The sequence below is a fragment of the Dreissena polymorpha genome, chromosome 4 (genome assembly GCF_020536995.1).
Source record: "Dreissena polymorpha isolate Duluth1 chromosome 4, UMN_Dpol_1.0, whole genome shotgun sequence".
Taxonomy (NCBI): Eukaryota; Metazoa; Mollusca; class Bivalvia; order Myida; family Dreissenidae; genus Dreissena; species Dreissena polymorpha.
Genome location: NC_068358.1, coordinates 138,888,541 through 138,908,222, shown reverse-complemented (window position 1 = coordinate 138,908,222; position 19,682 = coordinate 138,888,541). Strand labels below are relative to the sequence as shown.

General features: G+C 34.1%; 1 protein-coding gene across 2 annotated transcripts in view; it reads right to left on the bottom strand.

The window, feature by feature from the left end:
- LOC127876904 (high affinity cAMP-specific and IBMX-insensitive 3',5'-cyclic phosphodiesterase 8B-like) overlaps window positions 1-19,682 on the bottom strand; it is a 406,208-nt gene that overhangs the window by 377,727 nt on the left and 8,799 nt on the right. The window contains exon 1 of one of the 2 annotated variants that reach the window (XM_052422409.1): window positions 3,313-3,802. The exons of the other annotated variant lie outside the window; for it this stretch is intronic. Coding sequence (XP_052278369.1) covers window positions 3,313-3,366 — 54 coding nt within the window. The 5' untranslated portion in view covers window positions 3,367-3,802. Of the gene's footprint in view, window positions 1-3,312; window positions 3,803-19,682 lie in introns of those variants that run through there. 2 annotated transcript variants of the gene reach the window in all.

The following is a 19,682-nucleotide window of genomic DNA, read 5'->3' as shown; positions in this document are numbered from 1 at the left end:
TAGCCACAAAATTTCAAAGAGATTGGAAAACTCCCTTTATATTGAGCTCTACTTATAAGAAGTACTTCCCTTTACGCAACGATAAGGTTAGCTCGCAGTGCGATTCACCTGACCCTTAATGACATAATTGGTTGAATTAAAAATTAAGGGTAAGAAAGTTGAATTAAATTGATTAAACAAGCAATTTTGGAAAAAGGAATGCGTGCAAGAAATGTTTACATGTAATATTTTTTAAGTACTTTTTCTTTCGAATATATTCATGTTTGTCTTTTCACAGGGTCTGGGGCCATGAATAAGAAGACGCTGTCGAAATACAGGTGCTTCTATTGTACAGCACCTACATACACAACAGAGGAATATGCTGAAATTGTGGAGCATTGTGTTAAAGGCCACAAGTGCCAGACTTTAAAATACAGAAACCTCATCCATCAGAGCGAAACTGGATTGCTAAAATATCAGTCAAAGTCACACAAAGGGATAATTCCCATAAGATTAGAAAATGAGGGGAAAACCATTGAAGTAAGGGGTTCGCAAACTTTTATCACCAGCACAACTCCAAAACGCAAAAAGCTCAAAATTCCTGTTAAAGACAAGTTGGCATCGTGCAGATCTCTTTCATTTGAGTGTGAAGATGTAGAGGATACCGAAGTTGACATTAAAGGTTCATCATCTGTAAACGACTCACATAAGGAATTGCTATGCATTTTACCAAGTGTTTTAGAATGGTTGGAAAAAGATGGACACACGGAAAGCATTAAGATCCCTTTTTTACCATCTTGATTGTCATACGCAAACTTTAAACCATGGCTTCGCCATATTAGGTATTGCTACGTACTGTATTCATTAGATGCAAAACCAGACATGATATGCATTATTTAAATTAATAAATCTGATTTTCGCGTTTAACCATGCAAAAAACTGTAAGTCTATATAAAGTTAATTAGAATTATGTTTTCCCTTCGGTGTGCTACTCTGATTTTCAAAGTACTTGTTCTTTGAGTGTAAGATGATGTACGCTATTTTAAAATGCTCTATGTTTGTTATGTTTATTATGTATATGGGCCGCTCCATGCGATAACCGGGTACCCCTGCGTTAATCTATACGTAAAGTGCCTTCCCGGATCAGCCTGCTCAGTAAGAACAGGCAAATCCGGGGCGCCACTTTCTGTCTTAATGGTAATGTTCGTTTCAGGAAGGCATGTTCTCTATGAAACTGCATCGGAAGTGGAAAGTGGCGTTCCGGATTAGCCTGAGCGGAATGCACAGGCTGATCCTGGACGGCCCTTTAGCCAGATGTCATTATTCCATGTAATCGCAAGGAAATTATGATTTAAGTAAGTTGAACTTTTTCAACATAACTATAAATCTTTATACCTATAACAACATTTTGCATTTGAAACAGAATTTAAAAGATCATTATACAAGTGTGAGAACATGGTGATGATGAGCAATTAACCTTTAGCTACAATGTTTTCTCAAATTAAATGTATAAATATATTAAAGTAAATCACGCAAATGCCTTGTCATTTTAAAATTATTCTGTGGTAAAACGCAATATTATTCGAGTGATCATAAGTTATGTTATACATCTAACACTTTTAACTGATAACAATTATAAATAAACTACATCCAATGACCCTCGATTACTCTTTTTGTTTGAAATATACCCAGATGCTGTATGAGCAACTTTAAAAACGAACCAGCTAACACCACTCAGTAAATGTTAATTACAAAAAGTAACAAATAATAATAAAATCATATGCCGGAAGATCATCGTCTACTGAGCAATTTTGACAATAAATCACAATATAGTCAGTAAAAACAACGATAAACAACATTTAATAACCTGTGAACTTTAAACTTTGAATATACGTATATGTTAAACAACATAATCAACAAGTGGTTATTACAGAATCCGGATAGTGCCATCTATAATCTCACCATTCTTTCATCAAGGGCGACACACAATATTTTGCGCGACAGTTGCAGTGACTGTCGCGCAAAATATCGTGCGTCGCCGGGACTGTCGCGCAAAATATCGTGTGTGTATCGAAACAGATACAGGACTTCAGACAGAGATGAAGCTGAAAGTCCATATGCTTTAAGCCACCCTACTGCAGGCATAAACAATTGATTTCATGGGTGTTGAAATGCATTTTCCTTCGTTCCCAGCTTCTCTTTTTTCCTACATGACTTGACTTGATCCTTAGTTTATTTGTTATCTGCTGCGGGATTAGTTTACTATACAGAGTGTCAGTGTCAACTCCGTCGTCAGGTTTGACGCTGCAGATCCAGCAGGCCATTGCTCTGTTCTTTCTACGAAGTCGTTGTAGATCAGAAGCGGATGAAAACTTATCCACGGGTTTTAAGGGAAACATGCTCCCGGAGGTTGTTCATACCATTACCATGTTCCCATTTCTCAACAACCGCAGCAGCTTTTAGTGCAATATTACAGAGCTTCAATTACAAACAAGGTCAAATACTCTATATGTCAAAACAACTATTTGGCAAATGCATAGAGAAATCATTTAGAACAACATTATCATATTTATCAATCTATAAATTACCAGGTTTTCAACTGAACACATCATAGTCACAACAATGTGATAATAATTTCAATGCAAAATTCAGGAACAAAATGAAACAAACATAGTTTGTACTATTTGTGATAATTGTACTAGCATCAATTTAAAACATGCAACACAACTTAACTCTTTCAGTGCTAGAACTGAATTTTGAAGGCCTTTGCAAACAGTTTGGATCCAGATGAAACGCCACAGAACGTGGCATCTCATCAGGATCCAAACTGTTTGCTATTCTTATAGTATTATTTGAAAAAAACGAAGAAAATGCTAATTTAAGAAATTCAGCAGACAACATTTTAGCAGACAATAAATTTCCAAACACGCAAAGGGTTAAGTTTTCTGAATTGTCTCGTCCATGTTCATGATGCAAACTGTTTGTTGAGGGTCAAGTGAGCCTCAACTGTTTATTCTGACAAGGGTTACCATCTAATGCTCTTAAAAACTATTTTATGATCGGATTTAGTTTTTGTATGCAATTAAAACATTTTACTCATTGATTCTCAAGCACACATTGCTTTTTAACAATTATTGTTTAAACTTAAAATATGGCAAAATTAAATATATTGCTTCATTTTAATGTTAGGTATGTTTGAAAATATTTATTTGTGAAAAATTAGTGCCTAAATCTGAAAAAAAAGGTACATGCATTTATGCAGGTTTATGCAGAAAAAGGCCCATATATTTTTTTAAATGCTAAACTCTTTGACATTAAAAAAGATGACATCACCTGTAACGCTAAATGGTCCAGTGGCCGGGACGCGCAGCAGTGGCAAATGCCCATGGTGGCCAGCAGCAATAAGTTTCATGGAATTCTTCTTTAAATGTCAAGTTGCTGATTTATGCCGCGATACCATCCACTGGAGGGCAGTTAACGACACACAGATTGGTTTTTCACACAAATTTACTTGGACAGCACTGGCAAGATGTATTATATATACTTTTCATCTTTGTATCAAATTAGCCAATTTCCAATTAGTTATCTGTTTATCACATACTGTTGGATTAAATGTGTAGCACATACAACAAAAGCCACTTGCTTTGACGTCATAGTTTGCTGCAGTAAACTATTCTCAATGTTGATAATTATGAATTTCCCCACAACACTCCAGTTCACGGAGAGCAATTATGTATCTGCATTTATTAATATTACCAGTACCTTAACATATTGGTTTAACACATAATCTGAGGCTGAATTTAAATAAGTACACTCCCAACGTGATCTACAAAGATGCCATAACTCTCATTATTCATCAAAACTTTTAAAATTAAATATTGCTTGTTATTTTACACATCATGAAAATACTTCAAACTTCACATTTGTCTTGGCATTTTTTAAGTCTATCTATTTTTTTTTTTTCATTAATCTGCTAAAACAAAAAAATGAGGATCCAAGAACTTAAAGCCTTCGTAATGAAGCACACATCAAAGAAAATGCGTTTTAACATTTGTAAATTACATTGGAGAAAAGATTGTATGGCCTTGTGATGTTTGCATTCTAAATTGTTATCATATTTCACATATTTTAGCAGCATTATTTTATATGTATATTTGAATTGACATTAAACGAATGTTTCTTTAACAATAACATACAACAAAAATATTTTTTAATACAAACTGCTAACATTTGCACTTTTTAAATGCCAATAAAAGTTAGAACTGATCTGAAAGAAGCTGAAAGCAATTTACTCATTACACTACAACCAGTTAAGTGACCAATTTCCTCTACTTTCAAAACCTACGTGTATATTATCACTTATAGCCAAAATAAAATCCAAATATTGTATTCAACCCTCCAAACCCAACAAAACAACAAGCTTGACTTCAATCTAGTTCTTTGGTTCATTCATTTACATAAACACAAAACTAGCGAGGCAGTAATCTCTCCCTACACACACTAAAACCTGTATCCTCCATTATACCTATATGTACTGCAGCATACACTCAATTTCAGATTTTAATCAAAACTCCATAAATTCTTGCCAAAAGCAACAGCACCCAGTTTTCCTTGGAGATTAAAATTCCTTCTCAAAAATTGTTTTAATGTAAGCCGGAATAATGCATATATTACCCTATCGAAAAATTCAACCTGAATTAAAATGCAAAAAGCAACAAGGAAATATTTTTTGTATCATCAATAAATAAGGCCAATTATATTTTCTATTGATGTACTCTTCAATACTTTTTTTCTGACTGTCCTTTTCATTATTCTAATATCTTGTGATTGCAGACAGACATAAACTGACAAGCACAAATATTGAACAATATCCTTTCCCAAAAAGTTTCAAATTAAGGAAACTAATTACTTTAACCTTACACTTGTTTTAGAATTAAATTTGGGATTGTGAGCATTGAGGAAAACGCTTTGCATACCAGGAAATAACATGATGAGAATGTAGGAGGACACTTATAACTAGCTATTTATTGAATTAATGTGACCACCTCGGCCCCACTTATACTCCACAATATATCACCAAAGCCGGAAAATAGATGGGCATTCAGCCACAACGGTGGTCCAGAGCAAGGCCATGAAACCTTGACCAATTTGAAACTAACCTTAATTATTTTGCACACAGGCCTCCGATTAAGATGAATCCCACAGTTCAACAATATCATTGCTTGTGGTTTAAATAATAACTTCTCCATTTGCCTATTGTAAATGTACACCTCAAGGATTTCATATAAAGCATTGTGGACTCAGTAATTACTGAGTAACATGTATTCATGACTAGTAGAATGTTTTGTGTATGTTGTGAATGTTATTGAGATATTGGTTAAACAGTTTAACCCTTTCAGCGCGGGAACCGAATTTTAAAGGCCTTTGCAAACAGTTTGGATCCAGATGAGACGCCACAGAACGTGGCGTCTCATCTGGATCCAAACTGTTTGCTATTCTGTTAGTATTCTTTGAAAAAAATGAAGAAAATGCCTATTTTACAAATTCAGCAGACGACATTTTAGCAGACGACAAATTTCCCAGCATGCAAAGGGTTAAGAAAAATCTTTTGCAACCTTCATGAATAACATTAACGCAGACATTGGAACAGTCTATGAAAAGTGGGTTGATACATGTGCAGAAAGTGTTGTCATAGATAAGCCTGTGCAGTCTGTACAGGCTTACCAGTGATTAACCCATTAATGCCTTGCGTCCAGAAAAAAAGGCCTTGGCAAACAGCATAGACCCGGATGAGACGCCGCATGATGAGGCATCTCATCAGGGTCTGCGCTGTTTGCTTAAAGGAATTTCTGTAAGAAATATTCTAAATATAGAAATAAATATACTGGACATCCATAATTTTCAAAATAAATTGATCAAATTTAGAAGGATGGGAGAGTCCACTCGGCACAAATGGGTTGAACACCTGCCTAGACTGGATTTTCGTAGTTCGTTTAAACGAAAAATTCCATAAAATCAGACAGTGTCGTCTCTGATTGGCATTTTTAAACAGCACACGCCATTATCTGGGACAAAACAGTACGCACATGCACTAAGCGCAGTTTTCCCAGAGATTGACTTATATACTAAAATATACCAGCAAAAACAAATGTGAATACCATTATATTAGATCACATAAATCCGAATTACAGTAAATGCAAGAATAAAATTATAAATGTGCATGAATAAACCATTTCACGATCATTGCTGAAAGCACATCTAAGTGACAATATAACGTGAAGGCACTGTGATAAAGGTAATAATCCCACATGACAGGAACAAGAAACACCATGAAACATACAATAACTAAATATAAGTCTGTATTGTTTCTTTGATTTGAATGTTGTAGAGCTTGTACAACTTTATATAATCTATTATATCCAGAATATTGCAATTTTTCTAAAGTTATATTGAGGTAAAATTTGTTAATGATGTCTTTTCATGCTTAAGCACAATATTGATTACACTTTTTAAGGCATAAAGATAAGCACTCATGGTCTCTAATGTTAAAATAGAATCTTTTAGACTTTAATATGAACTATAATAACCAAAAGCATTTTATATAATCTATTGTCAATATAACAAATTATCATTGTCTTGCCTCATAGTTTACAGTCTACTCAGCACTAAACCTTTACAGCAAGAATAAGAAAAAATTATCCGTTGTTCCTGCCACTAAGCTATCCATGCTGTCAATAGATGACTGAAAAACATTAACATCAAGAATAAAACTCCATTATTTATCAATTATAATTCATTCCTTTACATTTTATATTTCTTTAGTCTGTAGAAGTCACATGTTGGCCAGCCCAACCAAATTATCAATCCACATACCTTGGTCTTCATTAAAAATACTAATCCCCTCTCCAAACTTGCTATTATAAATTTTACCCACAGACTTCCACTTCACGATGTTTTATTATCCCCAATATTTATACTAATACCCTTCACCAAATAAATCCTCAGTAAATGAAATCTTACAGAATGTCCATACCCCCCATATATCACATTAGCATGATTAGAAAATCTACATTTCCAATCAATGCCTACACATCAAATGCAAGAAAGTTAACAAATTTCATAAAAATCATAAAAATTCAACCCAAAATACTGTATCAGTCTGGTACCAAACAAATATCCATTCACAATTATCACCTAGCATTAGATGCATAAAACACTGGTCTGTACATTTGCTTGTGAATTCTGACACTCAGTGAAAATTTCTCAGGAAGTTCAATTCCGATAGATCCCGCTGGCATCTCTTAAGTTCACCGGCTGGCAGTGACGCAGGGCCAAGGAAAATCATTGGATTTTCCCTTACACACAATTTGCATAACCCTCTTTACATTGGCCTGAACACTTAATTGCTCTATTCATGCTTAAAAAACACTAGATCTTTTATCAAACCAAGACTTAGTGTAATTTCCTACATTTACATATTGAAATTTCACAGATCCATTAACTCTTTAAGGTAAATCGCGTCAACAACACTTAAACAACTAAAAAATAAAAATCATCTGTGAAGATTTCTTGATTGGCATTAACTTTATCATTTGGCCAGCCTTAAAAAAATGTTAAAATGAATGGAGACAATTTTATTTCAAATAATCACTGACAAAAAATATTTAATATTTTTAATGTAAATAAAATACAGCATAGGTCAAATGATATTTTAATTGATTGAATTATGACAACTGTTGGATAGAATGACTGATCACTCAATAATTCAAATTACTTTTATGAATAAATATGCAGATAGTATATAGTGAAATCAAATATTATAAAGAGATGAATGCAAATTAAACATTTACTTTAAATATATCATTTTCTACCAATAAATTCTCAGACTGGATCACCGAACAAAATATTTAATTGTTTTATATGGATGGTGATATTGCAAAAGTTGTTATCGTTGTTCACGTTTGTTACATGTAGATAAAGTCCATTCTGCTACTGTAATTTATAATGGTCTTTTTTTGCAACTTAATGGATATAAAACTAACGTTTTTTTCTTCTGCAGCTTGCATGTGCCCCAACTAACACATATAATGATCTGAAAAATATTTAGCAACTAAATTAAATATTTTCTAAATAATTCCATTATTAAATTTCCAAACACCCAGGTCTAGCTTAAATGAAGTTAATAATTCATTACAAGTAACAATATTTCAGCATACATGCAGCTGCTGTGGCCATAACTTTTCATAATAAAACAAATAATTTACAAATACTTTCAACAAAATACTTCATTCATTATATTTTAGAAAACACAACAAACATCCATTTTTAATAACAGCCAACTCCAGCAAATCTGCACAAATGTGCAGTGATCACTTTATGATTCTTTTCATCTGATATATTTTCATCTTACAAAATAACTGCACCATTAAGCACTCTGCTACCCATAGGCAGCTGGGTTATTGAACACAGATATCAGTCCGTGTAGACCAATTTACACAAAATTATCTAGTTTTTCCTCCAATAAACACGGGGTTTCGCGTATATCCATAATCACACGAAAATGGTTTCTACACCAAACAGCAGTAATTTCTCTTATGGTGCAGAGCTGATACAGATGTACTTCTGTCAATAAAACATGTGTACATATATGTTCACAATAAACACTTACAACCTCGCTCTTGTCACATGGTCCAATATATCTACATGAAGTAAAGAACTTGGTTCAACACTACTGACAGTTGTTTTATTGTACAACATATCAATCAGATTTATGACCTTGACAGCAAAAATGTACAGTTAATTTAAAAATTAATTTAAATAAGCCATACATATATACGAACAAGAAGAAGACCAGTACTACTGGTAATTGCCATTTACTAAAGTAAGTGGTTTATCCTGTTTTGCCTCTTAAATGATATTCAGGGGTTTGATTTTTTTTTTTAAACAACATATCTTTTGTAGTGCTAGTGTTCTGTGTATAAAATATTGCCATGTGTGCTCCCTGATTCCACAATTTGCATTGGTTTATGTTAATAAAAAAGTTAGTTTAACCTATTGTATAAAATGAACAAGGTATTGTTACCAAGAAAATAATGGCCTTTTTATTTTGAGACAATAATATCCATCTTGTATTATTGTCAATTTACGACTCAATGATACAATGCTATAACATTCTTAAAATATTTAATTTTTGCCAAGTGTTTTTCTTTCACATTTTTTGCTTTTCTTTTTTGTTTATTGTTCCGACAACTCTTGCTAGAAATATGTCCAAATATCATTGTGTGTTATCTCCCTTTGACACATTACTTAAAAAGAGAACATGTCAGGATTGTTTTAAGGATTGTTTTAAATGTGTTTGTGTACAATTTGTATGCCCCTGGATCGAAAGATCTGCGGTATATTGTTTTTGGCCTGTCAGTCTGTCTGTATGTCATTCATTCATTCATTGTGTGTGTCCCAAAACTTTAACCTTGGTTAAAGTTTTAGATTAACTTTTGCATTATTGAAGATAGTTGTTTGTTTGTTTTATTTGTGCATACATGTCAAGCAATTTACAATTCAATGCAATCAAGGCAATAAGTAACGTATAGATTGCATTATTATCATATTCAGAAACATGCATTACATGAATGGTGCCATTTATCACAGATCCAAATGAGATTACGACATGATGTATACACAGGATAACCCGTAAAGCTTAGACATGTAAACATGAAAAAGCTTATTTCCAACGGGGTCCCTGGATTTAGTCGAACAGATCTTAATCGTGACTATAAATATATTGTTTTTTCAGTTCTTAATATATAATCGACATGATCCTACACATGATTTCTTCTACGAATTAAGTGAATCTTTCAAAAGTTGACATGATAATAATACACACAAAATTTAACCATATATTCAAAGTTACTAAGTCAAAAAAGGGCCATAATTCCGTAAAAATGACATCCAGAGTTATGCAACTTGTCCTTTTACTGTACCCTTATGACAGTTTGCGAGTGTTCCAAGTATGAAAGCAATATTTATGATACTTTAGGGGTAAAGTGGACCAAAACACAAAACTTAACCAAACTTTCAATTTTCTAAGTATAAAGGGCCCATAATTCCGTCCAAATGCCAGTCAGAGTTACATAACTTTGCCTGCACAGTCCCCTTACGATAGTTAATAAGTGTTGCAAGTATGAAAGCAATAGCTTTGATACTGTAGGAATAAAGTGGACCTAAACACAAAACATAACCAAATTTTCAATTTTCTAAGTATAAAAAGGGCACATAATTCTGTCAAAATGCCAGTCAGAGTTACATTACTTTGCCTGCACAGTCCCCTTATGATAGTTAGTAAGTGTTTCAAGTATGAAAGCAATAGCTTTGATACTTAAGGAATAAAATGGACCTAAACACAAAACTTAACCAAAATTTTCAATTTTCTAAGTATAAAAAGGGCACATAATTCTGTCAAAATGCACGCCAGAGTTATCTAACTTTGCCTGCCCAGTCCCCTCATGATTGTAAGTAAGTGTACCAAGTTTGAATGCAATAGCATTGATACTTTCTGAAAAAAGTGGACCTAAACGCAAAACTTAACCAAAATTTTCAATTTTCTAAGTATAAAAAGGGCACATAATTCAGTCAAAATGCACGCCAGAGTTATCTAACTTTGCCTGCCCAGTCCCCTCATGATAGTAAGTAAGTGTACCAAGTTTGAATGCAATAGCATTGATACTTTCTGAGAAAAGTGGACCTAAACGCAAAACTTAACCGGACGCCAACGCCGACACCGACGCCGACGCCAAGGTGATGACAATAGCTCATAATTTTTTTTCAAAAAATAGATGAGCTAATAATACATAACTTGCTAACTAGGTTATAGATTTAATTTTATCTATGCCAATTAGAAATATTTATCTTGTGGTTACAAGGTAGAAATCCGTCTTTTTTGCTCTTTAAAACTAAGCAATAATCGGGTTTGTCGAAATGGACAGAAAACATATAGAAACCCTACTTTCGTTTTAAAAGCGGTACCGTTTGAAAAATAATAAATTACTTTCTAACTAGGCTAATAAGATTTAATGAAAATTGTGCACACTTTCAAATTGCATCTATATGTATTGATTAACATTTATTTCATTTCAAGGTGTGTGGCTTTACATCTCTATACATGGTAGGCAATGAGCTCATCCAAGGGGAAATTAGACAAGCAATAGGTACTGCCTTAGTTTAGCGTAGTTTTAAACAAATTTTCATGATTGAGGCTTAGTACAACAAGCCCAATACCCACACAATGTGCAAAATGCACAAATAAAAGCTGTTTCAAAATGAATGTATTTTGGTTCAGCTATCACTTAATTTTGTTTCATAACAATGTTTGACAGACTTTGGACTTAAGCACAGTATTAAATTAGACCAAGGTAATCGCCATTCTAACTGGTCATCCCCCCTCCAACTAAGTATCAAACATCCTTTTAAATACTGATATCTATTACCACTTTAAAGGTGATCAAACGGTGAAGTGATATACAGGGTCATTAGTCTCAATCATGTTTGCATTCGATAGTCCCCCTTATCAGTCATAACCCCTAAAAAGGGACCATGCATTGCCTTAAACAGGATGGTGGAGTTACAAATGGAAAGAGTGTACCTATAAATGGATACATTATCATACATTTACTGTGCTTTGGCTATCAAAAACAACAGCCATCTACTGATTGCACAATGGCAATCCTACTCAACATACAGAGCATGACATAAACAGCTTTATCACATGCTATACCCTGTTTCCCATGTAATACAACTATTACATATTATTGTATATTACACATGTGTAATACAACATTTTTAAGCGTTTTCATTGGCTTAGTTTTCGTTTATTATCCAATCACATTTTGTTATTTTGCTGAAATGACGTTACAACGTCAAATGACGTCACAAAATGTAAACTAGAGCTTTGTCACAGATGTGAGAATACCCCCACATGCCGCATTGACACATTATGTTTTGCATGTCGTCTCCACAAAAAACAGCGGACACCATGCTCAATTTTAAAACGCACTAAGTGACCCCTTGACCTAGTTTTTGACCCAGAAAGGCCCATGTTCTAACATGGCCTTAAAATCATGTCCATAAAACTTCTGACCAAGTTTGGTGAAGATCGGATGTACACTACTTGAATTAGAGAGCGGACACCGTGCTGAAAGTTAAAAAACGCACTAAGTGACCCCACAACCTAGTTTTAGGCCCGGAATGGCCCATTTTCAAACTTGTCCTAGAGATCATTTAAATAAAAATTTTGACCAAGTTTGGTGAGGATTGGATGAAAACTACTTGAATTAGAGAGCAGACAAAATGGTGAGGTTTAAAACGCACTAAGATACCCCGTGACCTAGTTTTTGACCCTGCATGACCCAAATTCAAACTTGACCTAGACATCATGTAGATACAACTGCTGACCAAGTTTGGTGAAGATTGGATGAAAACTACTTGAAATTGAGAGCGGACAACATTGTGATGTTTAAAATGCACTAAGTGACCCCGTGACCTTGTTTTTGACCCGGCATGACCCATATTCAAACTTGCCCCTAGTCATTATCAAGATACAACTTCTGACCAATTTTGGTGAAGATTGGATAAAAACTACTTGAATTAGAGACCGGACACCATGGTGAGGTTTAAAACACACTAAGTGACCCCGTGACCTAGTTTTTGACCCGGCATGGCCCATGTTCGAACTTGACCTACAAATCATCTAGTTACAACTTTTGACCAAGTGTGGTGAAGATCAGATTTAAACTACTTGAAATAGAGAGCGGACACCATGCTCAATGTGTAAAACGTACTATGTGACCCTGTGACCTAGTTTTTGATCTGGCATGGCCCATGATCGAACTTGGCCTTCAGATCATCTAGATAAAACTTCTGACCAAGTTTGGTGAAGATCGGATGAAAACTACTTGAATAAGAGAGAGGACACCATGCTGAATGTTAAAAAACGCACTAAGTGACCCCGTGACCTAGTTTTCTACCCGGCAAGGCCCATGTTCAAACTTGGCCTTAAGATCATCAAGATACAACTTCTGACCAAGTTTGGTGAAGATCAGATGAAAACTACTTGAATTAGACAGCAGACAACATGCTGGATGTTTAAAACGCACTAAGTGACCCCGTGACCTAGTTTTTGACCCGGCAAGGCCCATGTTCGAACTTGGCCTAGACATCATGTAGATACAACTTGTTACCAAGTTTGGTGAAGATCGGATGAAAACTACTTGAATTAGAGAGCGGACACTTAATACGGACCGACAGATCGACAGACCAACCGACAGACAAGTTCAATCCTATATACCCCCGTAAACTTCGTTTGTTGGGGTATAACAACATTCGGGATTTATCATTACGTTTGCATAAATATTTATTTAATTTGCTCATTTAAAAGCATGTGATAAAAAAGATCTGACACTCGTCATATCATACCATATTTTATTAAACTCGTCCATGAAATTTGTTAGTAAGCTCACCAAAGGCTTGCTTACTAACGAAATTCCTGAAGTCGTGTAATAAAATATGGTATGATATGACAACTCGTTCCAGATCCTATATTTATTTAATGCGAAAATCTCATAAATGATATCCATTATTATTTAATGAATTATTCCGAATTTACAAAACACAGTGCTGTATAAAAAAATATACATTATAATACATATAAAATGTGATGTAAGCCCAACACTTCATTTTCTTATCAGCTTAATATTTTACGTAATAAATTACTTCTGGGCAATACTTACTTCAGATTTACACTTAATTAGCAAAATGCCGAATACACAGCTGAAAGATTACTTAATTAATAAGAGTAGACAACAACATTATAAATAATAAAGGAAATTGGGAAATTAATGACATATAAAACATGATCATACTTACATATCTTGACACCAAACAAGAAAAAAAAAAGTTAAAATCCTTCTTCACTCCTAAATCTTCACTCATCAAATTAACTGTTCATTGAATTTCAGTCAAAAATCTATCACTTCCAAGAATTTCTGTAAAGAATTACCAATAAGATCTATAAATGAGCCTAATTTTCTCTGGGAAAACAAGGCCTTTTGCATGTGCTTAAAGATTTGTCTCAAATTAGCTTCAGTGCTGTTGTTGCATGTAAAGGTAAATCAGTTACGACTCTTCCATGTCCACTTTATGATATCTTTTCTTTACAGGAAGTCTCTTCTAAATGAAAATCCCGTTTCGGTTTAAAGTGTCGTCCCAATAGCCTAAGCAGAACACTTTATACACATGCATTATGCCCCATTTTTCAAGAGCCAAGCTAAAATGATTTTTTTTCAAGAACACAGAAGGCAAAATCATAAGATTTCTGTCTAATCTATTAATATGTTAGTAATGATCTACTTTCAAACCAAATTTTCATTTTTCGATTCAGCAAACTAAGAAAACTTTACAGAAGTTCAACTCGTATAAGTACATTGATCTAACTAGGTCAATCTTAATCCAGTGACGCACATGTGCTAATGTAAGTCAAAGCTTGCACACAATATGACAGAAGCATGTCTCCATGCGTGAAATAATAAATAATGCAGTCTCCAATCACCTTTGTAGCACAAATTATAAGGGCACATAAAGTATTGATGGGCACGTCACCGTCACCGTCGATGGGGGATTAGCCTTTAAGATCGACTCAATTATTATTTTACCTATGTACATAGAAATATGAAAGAATATGTTCAGCAAATATTTGCCACTGTCAGGTTTTTGAAGATCACGGTAAAGGCAGCTTGAATAATCGATCTAAATGTTGATAGAGTATTTGGCTTTTTACATCATGCATTTCTCATATTACCGGCAAGCAAACATTTTAGCTTTGGTGTTTTAAATCAACACACCTTGTAATTTAAGTTATGAATCGGTTAATTCATTTTGCAATTTAAAGGATCCAAAAAGTATAACTCAAGGTTAAGTTACAATGCCTTATTGTTGTGAATGTTCTAGATTAAATAAAAGGGCGAACTGCACAGGCTAATCTGGGATGACACTTTAAGCTCATGCATTATGCCCAGTTTTCTCAACGCAACTCATTTATCAAGCTTTTGGCCATGCCATTGACTAACATGCCATGGGATCAAGTGTTCTCCAAAACATGCCGACTTTATACCAAGGCTTGCAACTGCCTCAGCCACACGCTAGTGGACACAGTCATTTGCTTGACCAAATGTACACAGTTGTTTTGTACTACAAATGTTCTGCATAAACATAATGTTTGCTGATTTGTTTGTGAACTGTAAGAAAGTGTTGCACTTGTTTTACAATTATTTAAAAACATTTTTATATCAAGTGAATTTTAGTTCAAACAATTAAAGAAGAATTAACAAAGAAACACAACATAATTGTGAGCGATATGATGAGAACATAATATAAGCGGCCCAACCAAATATAAAGTAATGACACATTAAAATGTACATTGTGTAGTTCTTATACAGAAAACTAAATAACAAAATATAGCATACATTTTCAAAATCATTAAAATAAATGTAATAATACATTTTGATTAAGAAACTGATGTGTAAGTAGCAAGGCAAGCAAACCTTAAATTACTTCCGTTTCGATAGAGAGTACATGTACATGTAGGGGTGGAATGACATGTTTAATGTATACAACATATACGTAAGAAAAAAAATTTATAACGTACATGTATACAAACTTGACAGTGACTAATATCATTGTCTCAATACAAGAAAATACCACCTATCTGACATATCACATGAACATTAATACCAAGCTTGTCAACTGTATTTGAAACTATCATTATCATATGGCTTCGAGAAACTGTCCAAGGATCACCATATCAGACACATCATGCAAAAAAGGGTCTTATGTCATTTGCGCATTCTGGTCAGGAGCTACACTGTGGGCTTTAAAGTAATTTAAGGTTTTCGTGGTCTCTTTAGTGAACATGAAAGCTCCTGACAAGTCTACGCTAATGTGCAGGCTGGTTTGGAGCAAAGCTTGTAGCATATGACATAAGACCAATTTTGGCATGATGTGGCTCAAATTTCATTATGTTCATTTGTATAACAGCTTAAAAATTAAGTGTAATCTTTAACTGTATGCATAACCCTTATTTCAAAGACTATTTTTTCCACATACATTATCTTATAACAATAAGTCAAACAAAATATCAAGTTGAATTACAGCTTATATATTACAATACATTGTATGTGTAATAAAACGAGATTTTTGCAATACTATGCATGTATATGTGATTCAGAAAATGGGATTTTCACAAAATATGGGATTCTGAAATTTGAAAATATATTACTAAATGCAACGATATGTTTAACCAATAGACACGGTAACCGAAACCAAAACTCAACAAGAGATTGCCAAGCAATATGGTCCCCTGCCGGTGAAACTCCACCATTGTCAGAATTTTTTTTAATATTTGTTGCCAGAATTATTGACGTAGGAACAAACTGAAATGATGTGCATAATCTCCATATTGCCATCTATCCGCGTTTTAAGTTTCATGAAAAAATATGAAGAACTTTTTAAGTTATCACAGGATCCAGAAAAGTGTGACGGACAGAGTGACAGACAGACAGACTGACAGACAGAGCGCAAACCATAAGTCCCCTCCAGTTTCACCGGTAGGGGACAATAAAAAAGACACTGCAGCAACAGTTATTATAATTTATACTTTGACAATAAACCACATTTTTTTTACAATGTTCACAAGTTCTGCTTTTATGGAGATACATTATCAACCTGTCACAATAGGTGGCAGGTTGTTTAAATGTCAAGGGGAAGTAACAAATCAGATGGCTTAAGTGGCCTACATATTCCTCAAGTGGTTAAGCCATTCATGTCTGTACCAGTACCATAAAATTTGTTTACAATTGCAGATAAACAAAATGTTCATCTGCAAAATCCAGAGTTTGTTATTTAATTAATTAATGTTACTTATGGAGACATGGCAGGATAATTTATCTTGCATAACTATTACAAAACATTATTATGAGCCTTTATAATAGTCAAAGCTATTTATTTGTTTTCATTTTTTCAATATTGTAAAATTTTCATGAGACTGTAACTATATTTTAACAAAATATTTTTTATGTAACTTTTTTCTTGCTGTTGAAATCAGTTAACACTATTCAGAAAAGTGCAGTTTTGTTAGTTTACAATTTGATGGCATTTTTCAACAAGAACAGAATTGTTTTACGAACGAAATTTGTTCTAGGTTATAAGAAGATTTTTTGACATAAAACGGTCTTAGAAAAATTCACTAAAAACGGTGTCAGTAATATTCTTGGAAGAAAACGTTAGAAAAACGTTTCCCCCCAAAAAATTGTAAGAATTACCATATGCTAAATTAAATAGATATTTCGTCTGATTTTTGATCAGGTAAGGCTTCAGAAAGGTTAACCGACCGATGTGGATTTTCAAAATGTGGTATATACCTTAAGCATAGGTGCAAGCACCTATGCTAAAAACCAGAAAAATCTGTTACCAAGAGCCTTTAAACAAAGAAATTAAAAGCTTGCATAAAAAATAGGACAGACTCTTTCCACTTTGTTTTACAGTACCAAAATTAAGCCTAATAGACAAGTTAGAATGCTTAATTGTAAACCATTATCAGATAAACGGAACATTACAGGAGCAGTTCAGTGACAATTACTACACGCTCACACGAAGGTCAGATCGCAACCATTCTATTGTACAGCTGCACCAATGAGCTAATTGTGGATTGATCAATGACAATCATAGGTTTATGTGGCCAGATATGCAAATGTCATACAACTTTCATGATGTTTATATGAATGTTATGTTTATAGTAACATTATATTATTTACATAATGTATACAAAATGTTTTAACTGAAGCCAACTTTATAACAAAAATATTACATTATTCACATTCATATGAGGGTTATTCCTGAATACTGTATAACAAGAGATGTGTTTGTCAGAAACACAATGTTCCCTACTGCGCTGCTTTGATTTATTTAATTTTTTTATTTTATCCTTTTAAAAAATATTACTTCCCTTGTGAAAATGATCTGTACCTGCCAAATGATAAATAGAAATTATCTCCCTTTAAAGCTTGTTACTTCCCTTGGATTTGTTTTTTGACATTTGACCTTAAAGGATGACCTTGACCTTTCACCACTCAAAATGTGCAGCACCATGAGATACACATGCATGCCAAAATATCAAGTTGCTAATCTTTAATATTGCAAAAGTTATGGCCAATGTTTAAGTTTTCGGACGGATGGACGGATGGACGGACGCACAGACACAGAAAAATATTGATCATAATTATATGACATATGGATCAGATAAATGAACATTGAAATAAGTGCACATTGAGTTAGGATAGCCGATGTGTTTCAAGGCAGGGATATATTAATCAATTGCACAAAAAAAAAAATTCAGAAGATTTAGTATCGTTTTAATTTTATATTGGTTAAAAGCTCAAGAAATTGGTTAAAAGCTCAAGAAAATGAATTAATGCCACACTTACATCACAATCCATGCTGTTACATTATGTTATTTTTATGTTGCTATTAACAAAAGCGCACATATTGGACCAAAGACTGTGACTGTCTTGAGCATTTTATGTATTAAATCACCTGACTGTTTGCAAATGCAACAAGTGGCACTGTAAGCAGACTGGGGGGCAGAGATGAAAATGAAATAAAACAGCCACAAAAAAAAATATACCAGTATCATGGGTACCATGTGACAAAAGATTGATAGACTAATAGACTGAGAAACAAAGACTACCCCCTCCTCCTATGAACAGGTACAAATATCTGCATTAGTGCTCATTCTGTAGATCACTACAGGTGCCATTCTAAACTAATGGGCAGTAACTTGCATTTAAAATTCATACATTTCACAATTAGTTTAGTCCATATAACGAGTGTCAAGCAACAAGACATGTATTTAACCCATTTATGCCTAGCGACTCTAGAAAAAAGGCCTTGGCAAACAGGGTATACCCAGATGAGACGCCGTTTGATGCGGAGTCTCATCTGGGTCTGCGCTGTTAACTTAAAGGAATTTCTGTAAGAAATATTCAAAATATAGAAATAAATATACTAGACATCCCTAGTTTTGAAAATCAATTGATCCAATTTAGAAGGATATGAGAGTCCACTTAGGCATAAATGGGTTAAGAACATAGTGATTACTTCAAAAATGATGCGTTGTTTCTGATGTAAAATGACGTTGTGGGCAAAATGACCTGAAGGGATATCATCATATATTGTGGTTATCTCCGCCGTCCGTCCGTCTGTCTGTCCGTCCTGGCCACTATCTCCTCCTACACTATAAGCATTAGAACCTTGAAACTTACACACATGGTAGCTATGAGCATATGTGCGACCCTGCACTATTTGGAATTTTGATCTGACCCCTGGGTCAAAAGTTATGGGGGTTGGGGAGGGGCCGGGTCAGAGATTTTCACTCATTTTTTATGTTATTTTACATTAACTTCTTCATTTCTGCACAGATTTACTTTAAATTGATACTGAACCTCTCTTATGACAATACGGTCAATCTCAACTATGCATGGCCCCATTACCAACCCTGCGGCTCCCAGCCCACATAGACCACACCCACCCAAAATGGCCTTTTACTATAATTTCTTCATTTCTACACCGATTCACTTCAAATTGATATTGAAATTCTCTTA